This window comes from Canis lupus, chromosome 32 (assembly GCF_003254725.2).
Source record: "Canis lupus dingo isolate Sandy chromosome 32, ASM325472v2, whole genome shotgun sequence".
Lineage (NCBI taxonomy): Eukaryota > Metazoa > Chordata > Mammalia > Carnivora > Canidae > Canis > Canis lupus.
The window spans coordinates 7,209,538-7,222,957 of NC_064274.1; the positions used below are offsets into that span (position 1 = coordinate 7,209,538).

A 13,420-nucleotide genomic window follows, 5' to 3' on the forward strand; every position below is an offset into this window, starting at 1 on the left:
GAAATACCCTTTTTAGTTTGACACATTTCTGCCCACACACTCCCCACTAAGCAGCTGTGTCCTTCAGCTACAATCATTGTTCTATTTACAGGACAATTAACTCTCAGTTATGCCCAGCACAATTTTTTTTGCAAGGTCTCACATTCATGAAAACAAGAGGAGGAGGAAAGCTGCCCACTGCTTCCTCCTTTTTATGCCAGTGCCTGCATTGGTCAGCTGAGAGTTCTTGATTTCTCATTAATTGTTAGATGTCAGCAATGACACTTCTGAGAATGCTCAAGACTAACTCAAGGGAATTAAAACATATCATGAATCTTTAAAAGGCTTCACCCTGCTTGACTTGAGACTGCCAGTAACTTCTCTCTTCAAAGGTTGGTTCTTTTTGGGGATCAAAAATTAGAAAGTCCGTCTTGGTGCCACCAAATCGCAGGTATGCAGGAGACAAACCTCTGGCCAGGGTACGAAGCTTTGGTGAACTGTTAGAAGACAAGTGAGAAATTAAAATTATTTTTTTCCCAAGACAATCCAGTCAAACATGCTTACTCTCTTCTCTTTCACTGGGCCTATTTCTTAATATGTAGCTGTAAGGCCTTGGAGGGAGAAGTCTTATTGCTATAATGGAGAAATCTCAATCTGCCTCTTTTTAATTGAAGATCACACTCCTAGGCACCTACAGGCAACTTGGAGCTCTGACTTTGGCAAGAACTTATATTTTAACTTGATAGGTAGGATAGTATTCAGTGCTTTCAAAACACTCATAACCTTTTATGGTTGATGAAGGAAAAGAGGTTAAGAGAGTGGAAACTCTAGGAAAGATGACTGTGTTTCTTTGAAAAATAGATTGTCTTCAAAAACTTATATTCTTAGAGCACCTGGGTGCTCATTCATTTAAGCATTGGACTCTTGATTTCCACTCCAGTCATGATCTTGGGGTCTTGGGTCAGCCCCACATCAGGCTCCACGCTCAGCGGGGAGTCTGCTGCTTGGGATTCTCTCCCTCTGCCTCTCCCCCGTCTCATACTCACGTTGTCTTTAAAATAAATAATAAATCTTTTCTGAAAACCTGAAAAAAGGTTTATGTTCTCAGAGAAGTTCATAAGTGAGTTAGGAGTCTTTCTCTGCTCCCTAACTCTGGCTTTCAAAGAACACCATCCTTCTAAATTTAAGTCAAATGGATTAGAATTAGATAAGATCCTAATTCCTATAATTAACAACTCTAGTCTGAGCAATTCTAAATGCATATCTCATCAAGTCAAACATGCTCCTGATAGGTGACTAGTATGTTCTCAGAATGGCACCAAATGCTCTAGAATGGAATTAGAATGATTTATAAACCCTTCTCTCAGAAGGATGAAGATGTCATGGATATTTAAGTGAACAAAACTAAGATAACAGAAGACACAGGTAGTAGGAAACTATACATTTCTGAAGTCTCACACATGTGATTCTGGCCACACTACTCTCCAAATTCTTTTTTTTTTTTTTTTTTTTTTTATGATAGTCACACAGAGAGAGAGAGAGAGGCAGAGACACAGGCAGAGGGAGAAGCAGGCTCCATGCACCGGGAGCCCGACGTGGGATTCGATCCCGGGTCTCCAGGATCGCGCCCCGGGCCAAAGGCAGGCGCCAAACCGCTGCGCCACCCAGGGATCCCTCCAAATTCTCTTAAAGCACATAAAACCAATGCTGTGCAGTTCCTTGGAATGGTCCAATTACTTAGCTTACATGTGGGTTCTTTCAAATTGGAAAATCATTCCAGGAGGACAAATTAGCAATACCTTCTAACATCCTAGGAATTAGAGACCTGACCTAAAGTATCTAAAATTTTAAGATAGTGCTTAACTATATATATGACTCAGGACGCCTGGGTGGCTCAGTGGTTGAGCCGTCATCTGCCTTTGGCTCAGGGCATGATCCTGGGCTCCTGGGATTGAGTCCCACACCAGGCCCTCTCCTCAGGGAGTCTGCTTCTCCCTCTGCCTATGTCTCTGCCTCTCTCTCTGTGTCTCTCATGAATAAATAAAATGTTTAAAAAATCTCTATATACCACCGTGTAAGATGTTGGAAAGATGTCTTTATTTATGCCTAGGAAAGAGGACTTAAAAGATGGAAATAGACCAAAGATAAGTCTCCTGCATTAAAAACTTCAGCAATTCCTCCTTGCCATTTTTGTTTGTTTGTGACTTGAGAGCTTCTTATTGTACTACCTTGGCATTTTTGCCTTCATGATCTTCTTCTTCCATAAAAAAACATATTTAAAATTATGTTTCATGATGATATTTCTAAAAAGACAAACATGTTAGAGGAGGCTGGGTAGCTCAGTCGGCTAAGTGTCTAACTCTTGGTTTCAGCTCAGGTCACAATCTTGCGGTCATGGGATCGAGCCCCAAGTCAGGCTCTGTGCTTAGCGGGGAGTCTGCTTCAGGTTCTCTCTCCCTCTCCCTCCTGCTCTCTCTCTTTCTCTTTTTAAATAAATAAATATTAATATTAATATCAACATTAATTAATATTAATAAAATAAAATTAATTTAAATAATTAAATATTAGTATTATTTAATGTTAGTTAATTTAATATTAATTTAATATTATCTATTAAAACATCTTCTTTGACCTAAAGGTTCATTTACTTTGGATCTTACAAGAAGTTGGAATATTTTCATGGTCCCCTAAGTGTGTTACAGGTCCTAGCATGAGGAAATGCAGCACAGAGTGAGGCTTCAAAAACAGTATCAGGCTGGGTTCAGTGCTGGCTGAAACACCCAATGGCACCAAAGAACTCCAGGAAGGATGGCTTCTGCCATGAAATCCTTAACAACTACCAGAAGATAAATGCTAATAACCTTGACTAAGTCAGGATTCAGATGAAAGCCATTTCCACTTTGCTACAAACCCAAACAAAAATAAGCTGTAGGGAAAGGAAGAGAGCACTTTGTTTCATGGGCACAGAGTTTCAGGTTGGGAAGATAAGTCTGGTCTCAACAGACTTCTGTTTTAAAAAAGAATCTCAGGCTGCAGTGTAAATAACTGAATAGAGGGACAAAGACTGTGGTCATGTTAACATAAATAGAAAGTGATGGGGGCGCCTGGGTGGTTAAATGTCTGCTTTTCAGCTCAGGTCATGACCCCAAGGCCCTGGGATGAAGCCCCACATCGGGCTCCCTGCTCAGTGGGGAGCCTGCTTCTCCCCCTGTCTCTGCCTCCCTCCCCTCCTCCTTCCCTGTCTCTCATGAATAAATAAAATCTTTTAAATAAATAAAACCCAATACTATGGCTCCTGCCAAGTAAAGAAAATCACATGTTTCAAAAGTATTGGTATTAAAGACCTTTTTGTTTGTCTCTTTTGTAAGGGAACATTTTCTTGTTTTGATAATACAATATTAATGCCCTCTAACAAAAACCAGATTTTAAACAGCTGCAAAACATGTCATAAAACAAAATTGATCAGAGGTATGCTATTCCTATCATATACAGGAAGAAGGGGGGATATACCACCACCACAGTGACATGGAAATTAAAAAAAAAAAAAAAAAAAACCATAAAAGCAGCTGCAGACATTCCACTTCCAGAGCAATTTGTTAGGGGAAAGAAAAGTCTGCAGGTATTATTTTACCTTCGGTGTAAAAATAAGCTGCTTATCTCTGACATGAAAGCAGAGGTGTGCTGGAGCCAGCTTGTACCAGCTCCTATCAGCTGTGAGAGCCAGTTGTCATATTTTGAGAACAAGTTATTAAACTGTTGGCAGTTTGAAATCAGCCACAGTGGGAGTATTTATACCACAGAAATAAAAACAACAACAACAACAACAACAACAACAAAACCCCAAAACCCATAAATCAGTTTCCTGTCCTCTCCGAGAGTCAATTGTTAAACATTTCCTAGAACATGGGACATGAATTCAAGCCACTGGTAGGACCATTCAGAAGATAATGTGACGTGAAAGCAGGCCTAAGTCGGAGGTCTGAGGAACATCAAACATTTAAGAAAGCTAGAGAAAGAGGTGAAGAAGTGTTAAAGAGGTGAGGGAACCCCCAGAAACAGAAGCGACATAGACCTGAAAGGATGAGAAAGCATTTCCGTTGTCAACCTTGCCAACTGTTTCCAAGAGATTCCAGTCCTTTGCTAGGGCTGCAGAATCAAAGTACCACAGACTGGTGCCTTACACACAGAAATTTACTCTTTTATGGAGGTTTGGAGGTGGAGACCAGAAATCTGAAATCCAGGTGTGGGCATGGTCATACTCCCTCTGAAGCTACGGGGGGAAGGATCCGTTTGGGGCTCTCCTCCAGCTTCTGGTGGTTCCCTGCTGCCGTGGGACTCTAGTCTCCACACAGCCTTCTCTCTCTCTCCCTCTCTGGAGGCCTATCTGTCCCCAGATTTCCTCTTTTTGTAAGGACATCAGTCAGAATGGATTAGGGCCCCCTCCATTCCTCTACAACTAGTTCTTAGCTAATTATATCTGGAATGGCACTATTTCTAAACAAGGTTACGTGCTGAGGTATGACTTCACGTGCTGGGTTAAGACTTCAAGTGTATGAATGGTGGGGGAATACACAGAAATTCAACCCATGAGAGACACCAAATAAGACATGGATGGAAAGGTGTTCATTGGATTTTGCAATAAAAGGTCACGGGTGTAGAGGTGCCTGGGTGGCTTAACTGATTAAGCATCTGCCTTTGTGGAACGCCTGGGTGGCTCAGCAGTTGAGTGTCTGCCTTTGGCTCAGGGTGTGATCCCAGGTCTGGGGATCGAGTTCCACATTGGGCTCCCTGCATGGAGCCTGCTTCTCCCTCTGCCTGTGTCTCTGCCTTCTCTCTGTGTCTCTCATGAATAAACAAATAAAATGTTAAAAAAAAAAAAAGCGTCTGTCTTCGGCTCAGGTCATGACCCCCGAGTCCTGGGATCAAGTCCTGAATCTGGCTCCCTGCTCAGTGGGGAGTCTGCTTCTCCCTCTATCCTTCCCCTCATTCATGCACGTGCTCTCTCTCTTTCTCTCTGTCTCAAATAAATAAAATATTTTTATTTAAAAAGAGGTCACTGATGATGTTGGAGAGATTGCTTTTATGACACAGTGATAGGGACTTCGTGAAGGTGGAAAGGACGGAGTGGGCAGTAAGGAAGGCCGCCAAGGGGAGAAGAGAGCAAGGGCAGATCCTCTGGCACATGTGCAGAGTGGGGTTTGAGACAGGATAGCCTTGAGGATGTTTCCACACTGTGAAGAAGGACCCAGTCATGGGGAGAGGTTAAAGACAAGGGAGAGAAGAGATGACTAGGGAGCAAGAGGGGACAGAGAGGAAGAAGCAGTGGCCTGAGGAGAGAGAAGGAAAGAAAGCTACATGTGGCTGTGGTATGTGCACAGGCTTGGTGGCAAGAAGAAAAAGAAGTTCTTATCCAATGACTTCGTTTTCTTTGGGAAATAGAAATGTAGTCATATGCTAAGAGTGTGGAAGTGGAGATGGGATCGGGTTTGAAGGAAGTGGAGAATGAGAGGGGCAGGGAATGAAGAAGTGAGGGGTAGCACCAAGTAAGTCCGGAGACCAAGAATTTCTAGTGCAACCCCATGTGGCTGAGCCATTCCGCTCCACCCTAAAAGCGCATAGCCCAGCTATTCAGTGTGGCCAGCAAGACGGGGAGCAGAGGCAAATACATAAAACAGGCTTATTAATATGCACTATAATTCATAATTAGGTAATATTTTTTGTTCCCAGACTTTATGTCCACTTTATAGATCCCAAAGAAGGAAACTAAACTGAGCTGGATTTGGGTTTAGCAATAAGAACAACAGGGCCAGAGTGTGGGGATGTCATCCCAAGAACCAATCATGTGGGAAACCAAGAAAAGAAGCCCAAGTGAGCCATGGAAGAAACAGAGACAGAACAAGGCTGTTTGGTGGAGGAGCTTAACAAATGGTTGTGGTGGGGGACACTTGGGTGGCTCAATGGTCAAGTGTCAGCCTTTGGCTCAGGTTGTGATCCGGGGTCCTGGGATTGAGTCCTATATTAGGCTTCCTGCAGGGAGCCTGCTTCTCCCTCTGCCTGAGTCTCTGCCTCTCTCTGTGAATAAATAAATAAAATCTTAACAAAACAAAACAAAACAAAATGGTTGTGGTGGACCCACAGAGTGAAAGGTTAACAGGGTAAGGTATGTAGTCCAAGAACAGGAGATCTTCTTTCTTTTTTCTTTTTTTTTAAATTTATTTATTTATTCACGAGGTACAGAGAGAGAGAGAGAGAGAGGCAGAGACACAGGCAGAGGGAGAAGCAGGCTTCATTCAGAAGCCCCATGCGGGACTCGATCCCAGAACTCCAGGATCACAACCTGAGCCAAAGGCAGATGCTCAACTGCTGAGCCACCCGGGCATCCCCAGGAGATTTTCATTTAGGGTTTCGATGTTAAAAGATTCTTAGTGATGAAAAGAGCCAAGGTGTGGCCATGCCATTAGGTGGCTGAAATGGGGTGAAGCAGGGTGTGCAGGTAAGCTGGCTCCCTAAAAATAAGTGCCCTGCTTTTTAGCATTTGCCAATTTCCATGGTGTAAACACTCACCAGGCTGATTTCAAGGTGGCAGTGTCATGTCAGTGAATGTGGAATTGGGAAGGGATGCACATCTTTCGTAAGGTGATGCAAGCCAGCTCCAATAGAACATTGAGAAAAGAGGATTATAATGTGTGGATATGAAGTCGTTGAGAGACACTTGATTCAGGAGGACCTGAAGTTATCTAGGATGATGGTGGGACATGAGAGTAGAGAAAAAAAGTGTGAGGTCAACGCTGATTTTTAATCGGTAAGGAGAAGTGAGTGAGAGCAAAGCCCACACGGAGACAGTGAACCTCACACTGGAGTCATGACAGTCATCTCCAGCATGCATTGGGTTCATGCAAATTCAGTAGTTTAGACACTTTGTATAAGTTATTTCACTCAATCCCAAAACAACTCAATGAGATAGGTTATTATCCTCTTTTTACAGACAAGGAACCTGAACAAAAGGAAGCTATTGCTCAAAGTCACAAGCCGGCAGGGGTGTGAACTACATTCATACTGGTGGGTGATCACGTAGAAGTTGTGCTGGTGGATGGGAAAGGTGCTGCAGATTGTGTAATGCGCAGCTTCTACTCCAAAGGGCTACCTCAGGGAGGCAGCCACGTCTGCTTTGGCACTAGGATCTTTAAAGAAGAGCCAAGTTTTAGCCAGGGCAGGAATATTCTGTGAGGAAGACATAGGGTTGCCATGCAAAGGGCTCCAGGGAGCACAATGAAAGGTCTGGGAGGGAAAGGAACAGAGGAGCACGTCATCAGAGAGACAATGCTTCTCCAGGCGTCAGAAAATGTGAGTCTATGGCTTGCAACTGTTCTCCATTCTGTTTCTCTGGCGAGGGTTAAGTCTCTCAGCAACAGCACATAGAGGGCCTGTGGTTATTTGCAATATTGGCTTTCAAAATGTGCACTTGACTTTGATCAAAAGCAATTTTGTCCATGAAGATGCAGAGATCAGATTATCAAAAGTCATTATTAATAACTATCTAATGAGTTGGCAAAAAGGAATGGACGTTGTTGAAAAAAAATAAGCAAACCCTTATAAAAAGCAAGCACGACTGCACGATTACTGCTGTTGCTGTTCAGCACTGCTATGTCTGCTCTGGAGTAGTTGGGGTCTCTAGCACTGACCCGATGCTCCTTTTTTTTTTTTTTTTTACCTTGTATTACAGAACTGTGTGTGTGTGTGTGTGTGTGTGTGTGTGCATGTGTGCGTGTATGTGTATGTGTCTTGTTTGAAGTGTGGACTTCACTGCCCAGAAGGTAACCATTAGCCACATGTGGCTGGGACTTGAAATGTGGCTAGTGTGAATTGAGATATATTATGGGTATGAAATATACACCAGATTTTGAAGATGTAGTTTGAAAAAGAATGTAAAATATCTCATTAATAGTTTTATATTGATTACATGTTGACATGCTAATACTTTGATATTTTGTGTTAAATAAAATATATTTTTAAAATTAACTTCACTTTTTAAACTTTTTTTTTGATATAGAGAGTGAGTATGAGCAGAGGATAGGGGGCAGAGGGAGACGGAGAGATAAAAATCTTAATTAAGCAGGCTCCGCGCCCAGTGGGGAGCCCAACATGGGGCCCCATCTCAAGTCCCTGCCTGAGCCAAAATGAAGAGAGCTTTGGGGTAAAAACCCAGTAGTGCAATTGCTGGGTATAGGGTAGCTCTATTTTGAACTCTTTGAGGAACCTGGGAAATGAACAAAGGTTGCGACATGAAATGAAAAGACAAAGGTTGTGTAAGGGGCAGTGTGGGCGGGGGGTTGGGGTTACTGGGTGATGGGCACTGAGGAGGGCACTTGATGGGATGGGCCCTGGGTGTTATAGTATATGTTGGCAAATCGAACTTCAATTAAAAAAATGAAGAGAGCTTAACTGACTGAGCCACTCGGGTTTTACCTTTTTTTTTTTTTTTTAACATGGCTACTAGAAAATTGTAAGTTGCATATGTAGTTTGCTTATGAAGCTCACATTGTATTTCTACTGAGCAGTGGTCTTGACACTCCCATCTGTGAGGACAAGTGCCTTTTTAGAGCTCTGCACATTGTCAGGCTTAGAAAGTTTTTGATTGGGTTGTTGATTAGTTACCTTTGGGAAGAAGGCAAACTGAAAAGATGCTCCTTGCCAATTCTAGAGTGTTCTATCACTGGCATTTTAAGTTCTGTGTACTCTATGTTCTCTAATTGCAAATATGAAAAAAGAAAAACCACATCTGTTTGCCATCATGGGAAACCAGAACCATGCCATCGGATTCAATTCACTTGGGCCTCTATTGAAGCGCCTCAGAAGACTGGACCCTGATTCTCCTACTCTCAGGTCAGTGCTTCTTTTCATTACATCAATCTTCTCGATTTGTTTCTGGACAATCTTTTTCCTCTATACCCTACTCTACTGCCTTTAAAAAATATAAACTGCTTTTAAGAAACAAAACAGATGAACATAGAGGAAGGGAAGGAAAACTAAAACAAGATGAAAATAGAGAGGGAGGCAAACTGTTAGAGATGCTGACCTGTAGGAAACTAACTGAGGGTTGCTGGAGAGGCAGCAGGTGGGGGACGGGGTAACCGGGTGATGGGCATTCAGGAGGGCTCGTGATATACTGAGCACTGGATGTTATATGCAACTGATGAATCACTGAATTCTACCCTCGAAACTAATAATGCACTATATGTTAACTGAATTAAATTTAAATAATTAAAATATAAATATATACATATACATGTACACATACACAATACACATATATACACACATATGCTGCAGACTTTACTTTTGTGCACTCTTGCCCCTGCAATTAGTATCTGGGCTCAGCCTCTGCTCCTTCATGAACAGCTGATTGACTAGGGGTCATTTCTTGAGTCTCCCTAAACTTCAATCCCTTTATTTCTTAAAAATGGAGATACAGGGCACCTGGGTGGCTCAGTGCTTGAGCATCTGCCTTTGGCTCAGGTCCTGGGATCGCGTCCTGCATCAGGCTCCCTGCTTTTTTCTCTGCCTGTGTTTCTGCCTCTCTTTGTGTGTCTCTCATGAATAAATAAATAAAACCTCTTTTAAAAATGGAGATAATAATAGTCCTGTCCTCATAGTCTTGTAGTGAGGACCAAATGGATCAATACCTGGAAGATGCTACAAACAGGGCCTGACAAGCCAAAGGCTCACTTAGTACCAGCTATTTCTATTACCCTCTTCTTTTTCTCCCTCTCCTTCAGCTTTTATCTGCTCAGCTCTTGCCACCTGTGCCTGAGTATCTTCACTTTTGAGGAACTGTACAAGAATAACACCCACCTCACAGGTATTAAGCTTAGTGTTGCCATCTGAGATGGCCAGGTCACTTGGGGCACAGCGCTAACCATCCTGGAGAGATGGACTCTCAGACCCTAATTCAGAAGCTAGGTCTTAGCAGACAGTGAGAGGGAGCTCCTATTGGAGCTTCAGTCTTGTAAGTGGCAGCTGGGAATAGTATGAAGTGGTTGCAGATGCCCCTGCTGAGCAGGCCTTAAAGACAGCCTCTGCCCAGGGAGTGGACTGGAGTGGGTGGGAGCCAGCCCTGGAGAAAAGCCCATATGAACACTGAGTTTTGTAAATCAAAGAAATAATTTTATCTATTGCATACTACACTCTTGGTTTTCATTATCATCCTCCAGCCTTTAACCAAGAGGTGGGGACCAGCCAGGCAGAAAGAGTGCTATGGGAAATGAAGAGACAAAGGTATCACCCTTGCTGAATTGCAGACCAGAAGTTCTGTGTGTGTTGGGGGCAAGGAGATGAGGATGGTGCTAGTCAATTGGTTAGCTTGACTGCAGGGCATCAGGCCTGGATCCCAAAAGTTGTGCTGTAGGGTTTTTTTTTTTTTTTTTTTAAGTTTCTTCCTGAAACTTTATTTTTTACTTATTACTTATTTATTTTTAGAAAATTTTATTTATTTATTCATGAGAGACACAGAGAGAGGCAGAGACATAGGCAGAAGGAGAAGCAGGCTCCCTGCAGGGAGCCTGCTGTGGACTCGATCCCAGGACTCTGGGATCACACCCTAAGCCAAAGGCAAACGCTCAACCACTGAGCCAGCCAGGCGCCCCACTGTAGATTTTCTTCTTTTGGATCTGTTTCTCCAGGAAATATCCCCAGATGCCCTTTCTTGGGGAAGGGTGGGATGCACAGTAGCTGCAGTGGCAGAAGAGGACCTGAGTTCTCACATTTTACTAAGTGGTTCAGTTAGTGCTTCTGTGTTCAGCAAGGCACCTCACATCTTCTCTTCCCCTCTCAGCCTCCCACCCCACCTCTGAAGCAAGGCCTGGGGTCCTCAGATATGGAGCCCATAGTTCAGCGTTTCTCCAGAATAAACTTTCTGTCTCCCACCCACCTGCTATGTGGTATCAGCTTTCTATCCCCAAGAGGAAAGGGCAAAAAAGTGGGGATTCCTCTCCACCAGGAAATTCTCCCTCTCCCGCCACAGGGAAAGATGGAGGTTAACTATGATCAAAAGAAACACTCAGACTACTGGTGAATGGTTGGCAAATACTCCTTATTTTCCAGGAAGAAGCAATGAGTTTAAATTTTAAACACTTTGTGTCAAACACTGTGCTACCTACTTATTTACTACCATGAAATCCTCATAATGGTCCTACAAAAAGGCTTTAGAAGTTCTATTCTACAGGTACAGGAATCGAGGCTTGGAGTTGCCAAGCAACCTGTACCAACCAAGCCACCCATCTTCGGTAGAAGTTGGGAATGAAGCCAGTGTGGTCTGACTGCCAGTCTCTTCACCATTAGGCTATTAACCTGCTTTTCTTTACAGAATAAATGATCAAAATTAGCAATGGCAGCTGAAAGCATGGGCACAGGCAGGACAGCATCTAGGTGTTTGGGAATGAGAAGATTCCCAGCTGTTTGGACTGGTTGAGGTGTGGCCCTCCCTGGAGACTCTCATGACCTAGATGAGTGGCCTAGATGACCTGGGACTGTCCCTGAAGTTCCTTGTCCTGGGATCAGCCTGCATTCATGGGGCAAAAGCCAGCGAACAAGCACCAGTTTGTCTCTCTCAGGTGAGAAAAAAAAAAAAATTACGGCTGATTTTGCAGCGGTAAAATATCTTCTGGAAAAAATAATCTTTTTATTAAGACTCCGTAAGTCACTGCAATAGTTTCCTATCTCTCACTTATTTAATATTTAGATTAAAAAATAGTATAATACTGGAAATCTCTACCTTGTGCCTAAAACTACTCCTTAAAAGTTTATTCTAGGGACACCTGGGTGGCTCAGCGGTTGAGCATCTGCCTTTGGCTCAGGTCGTGATCCCGGGGTCCTGGGATCGAGTCCTGCATTGCGCTCCCTGCAGAGAGCCTGCTTCTCCCTCTGCCTGTGTCTGTCTCTGGGAGTAAATAAATAAAATCTTTAAAAAAATACAAGTTTATTCTAAAATACATAAAAGTATAGTTTATACGCACACACTTATTTTCCTTTGAGACCTTTTCCATCTGACTTTTTAACTTTTTTTTTTTTAAACCTTCCTAACAGTTTAAGAGAGGGGAGCCTGGTCCACAGTCTTACCTCTCCTACACTGTGCTGCAGACTCGAGGGCTCACAGCCTCCAGGTGCACTTGCCTGGGTGCCCTCCTCCAGGCGGGTTTCTGGGGCAGGTGGGAAGTTTCTTTTCCAAATTTCCCCGGGATATTGGCCCTTAGTTGGCGCTCAGGCAACACTTGCTGAATGAACGGAGGCGGGAAAGGGCGGTCTGGGGGGGCAGCTGCCCCGGAGGGCGAAGGGGGCGGCGAAGCAGGGGGGGAGAGAGGCAGGGACAGAGGGAGAGACGGCTCCGGGCGTGGATGTCCGGAAGGCCGGCGCTTACCCCAGGATGGTGAGGAACCGCGGGTCCGTGGCCAGGCTGGCGTCGATGGTGAAGGACAGGAACGCGGGGCTCACCTGGTGCACCGGCCGCTCGGTGGAGAAGTCCAGCTCCGCGGGGTCCTCGGCCTGCACGGGGCCCGCCAGGGCGCCCGGGGAGAAGGGGCCGAGCGGCCCCAGGAGCAGCAGCAGCAGCGGCGGCGGCGGCGGCAGCCGGGCCTTGCAGCGCAGCAGCATCGCGGCCACCTGGCCCGCCCGCCCGGAGCCGCCCGCCGCGGGAGCCCGGAGCTCGCGCGCTGCCCCCGCCCCGCCGCCGCGCGCTTTTCTCCCCGCGCCTCACCCCTCCCACTGCGGCCCGGCCGCCCTCCCCGCCCTCCCCGCCCCTCCCCCGCCCGCTCGCACTTCCTTGCACGCTTTCCCCGCGGGACCGGTCACACCCACTTACGAAATCCCCCGCGCGCACTCGAAGGGTGCGGACCTGGCGCGGAGCCGAGCGCCCGGGCATCCCGACCCGGGGCACCTTTCCCGCCGGGGCCTCGTCCAGGTGGCGCCAGCTCCTCTGAGCCCGACGGAAGCTTCCAGCTGGGCATTCATTGCTGCCCTTCCCGCCTCGCCTGGCCCAGAAACACTTGCCTGTGCCTTGACTGACCGCGTGTCCTCTGACCGCAGAGCTGCTTCCTAGGCGGCTCACCTTCCCCCGAGGAGGCGGATCGGCCTTCAAAACTCCCTACCGACTTACCCTGCAAACAGCACTTGCTGGAGTCTTCAAGTATCAGGTGTCCAGCGCCTGAAACTCAAGCCTGAGCTCGGGGCGTGACTGTCTCTCGAATTGGGAGCTTTGGCCAAATTTCCCCTCTGCAAATTCATCTTTAGCTGTTGGGCAAACTCCTTCAATTTTCCCTTGATGCCTTCCATGGGTATGTAACTGTGACCAGCAGGACGCACTCAGGGCTTACTCTATGCCTGATGCCCTAAGAGATGCTTTACTTGCATTCCCTCTCATTTGCACGTCTCTGCCAAGTGTGTATTGTGC

At 45.4% G+C, this 13,420-nt stretch overlaps 1 protein-coding gene across 1 annotated transcript in view; it reads right to left on the reverse strand.

Moving 5' to 3' along the window:
• Window positions 1–12,639, reverse strand: part of HPSE (heparanase) — a 33,141-nt gene extending 20,502 nt beyond the window's left edge. Inside the window, exons 1-2 of the mRNA XM_025425875.3 lie at window positions 12,392–12,639; window positions 331–476 (exon numbers count right to left, since the gene is read on the reverse strand). Of these exons, the coding sequence (XP_025281660.1) occupies window positions 331–476; window positions 12,392–12,624 (379 nt within the window). The 5' untranslated portion in view covers window positions 12,625–12,639. The remainder of the gene's footprint in view (window positions 1–330; window positions 477–12,391) is intronic.
• Between the last annotated feature and the right edge of the window lie 781 nt (window positions 12,640–13,420).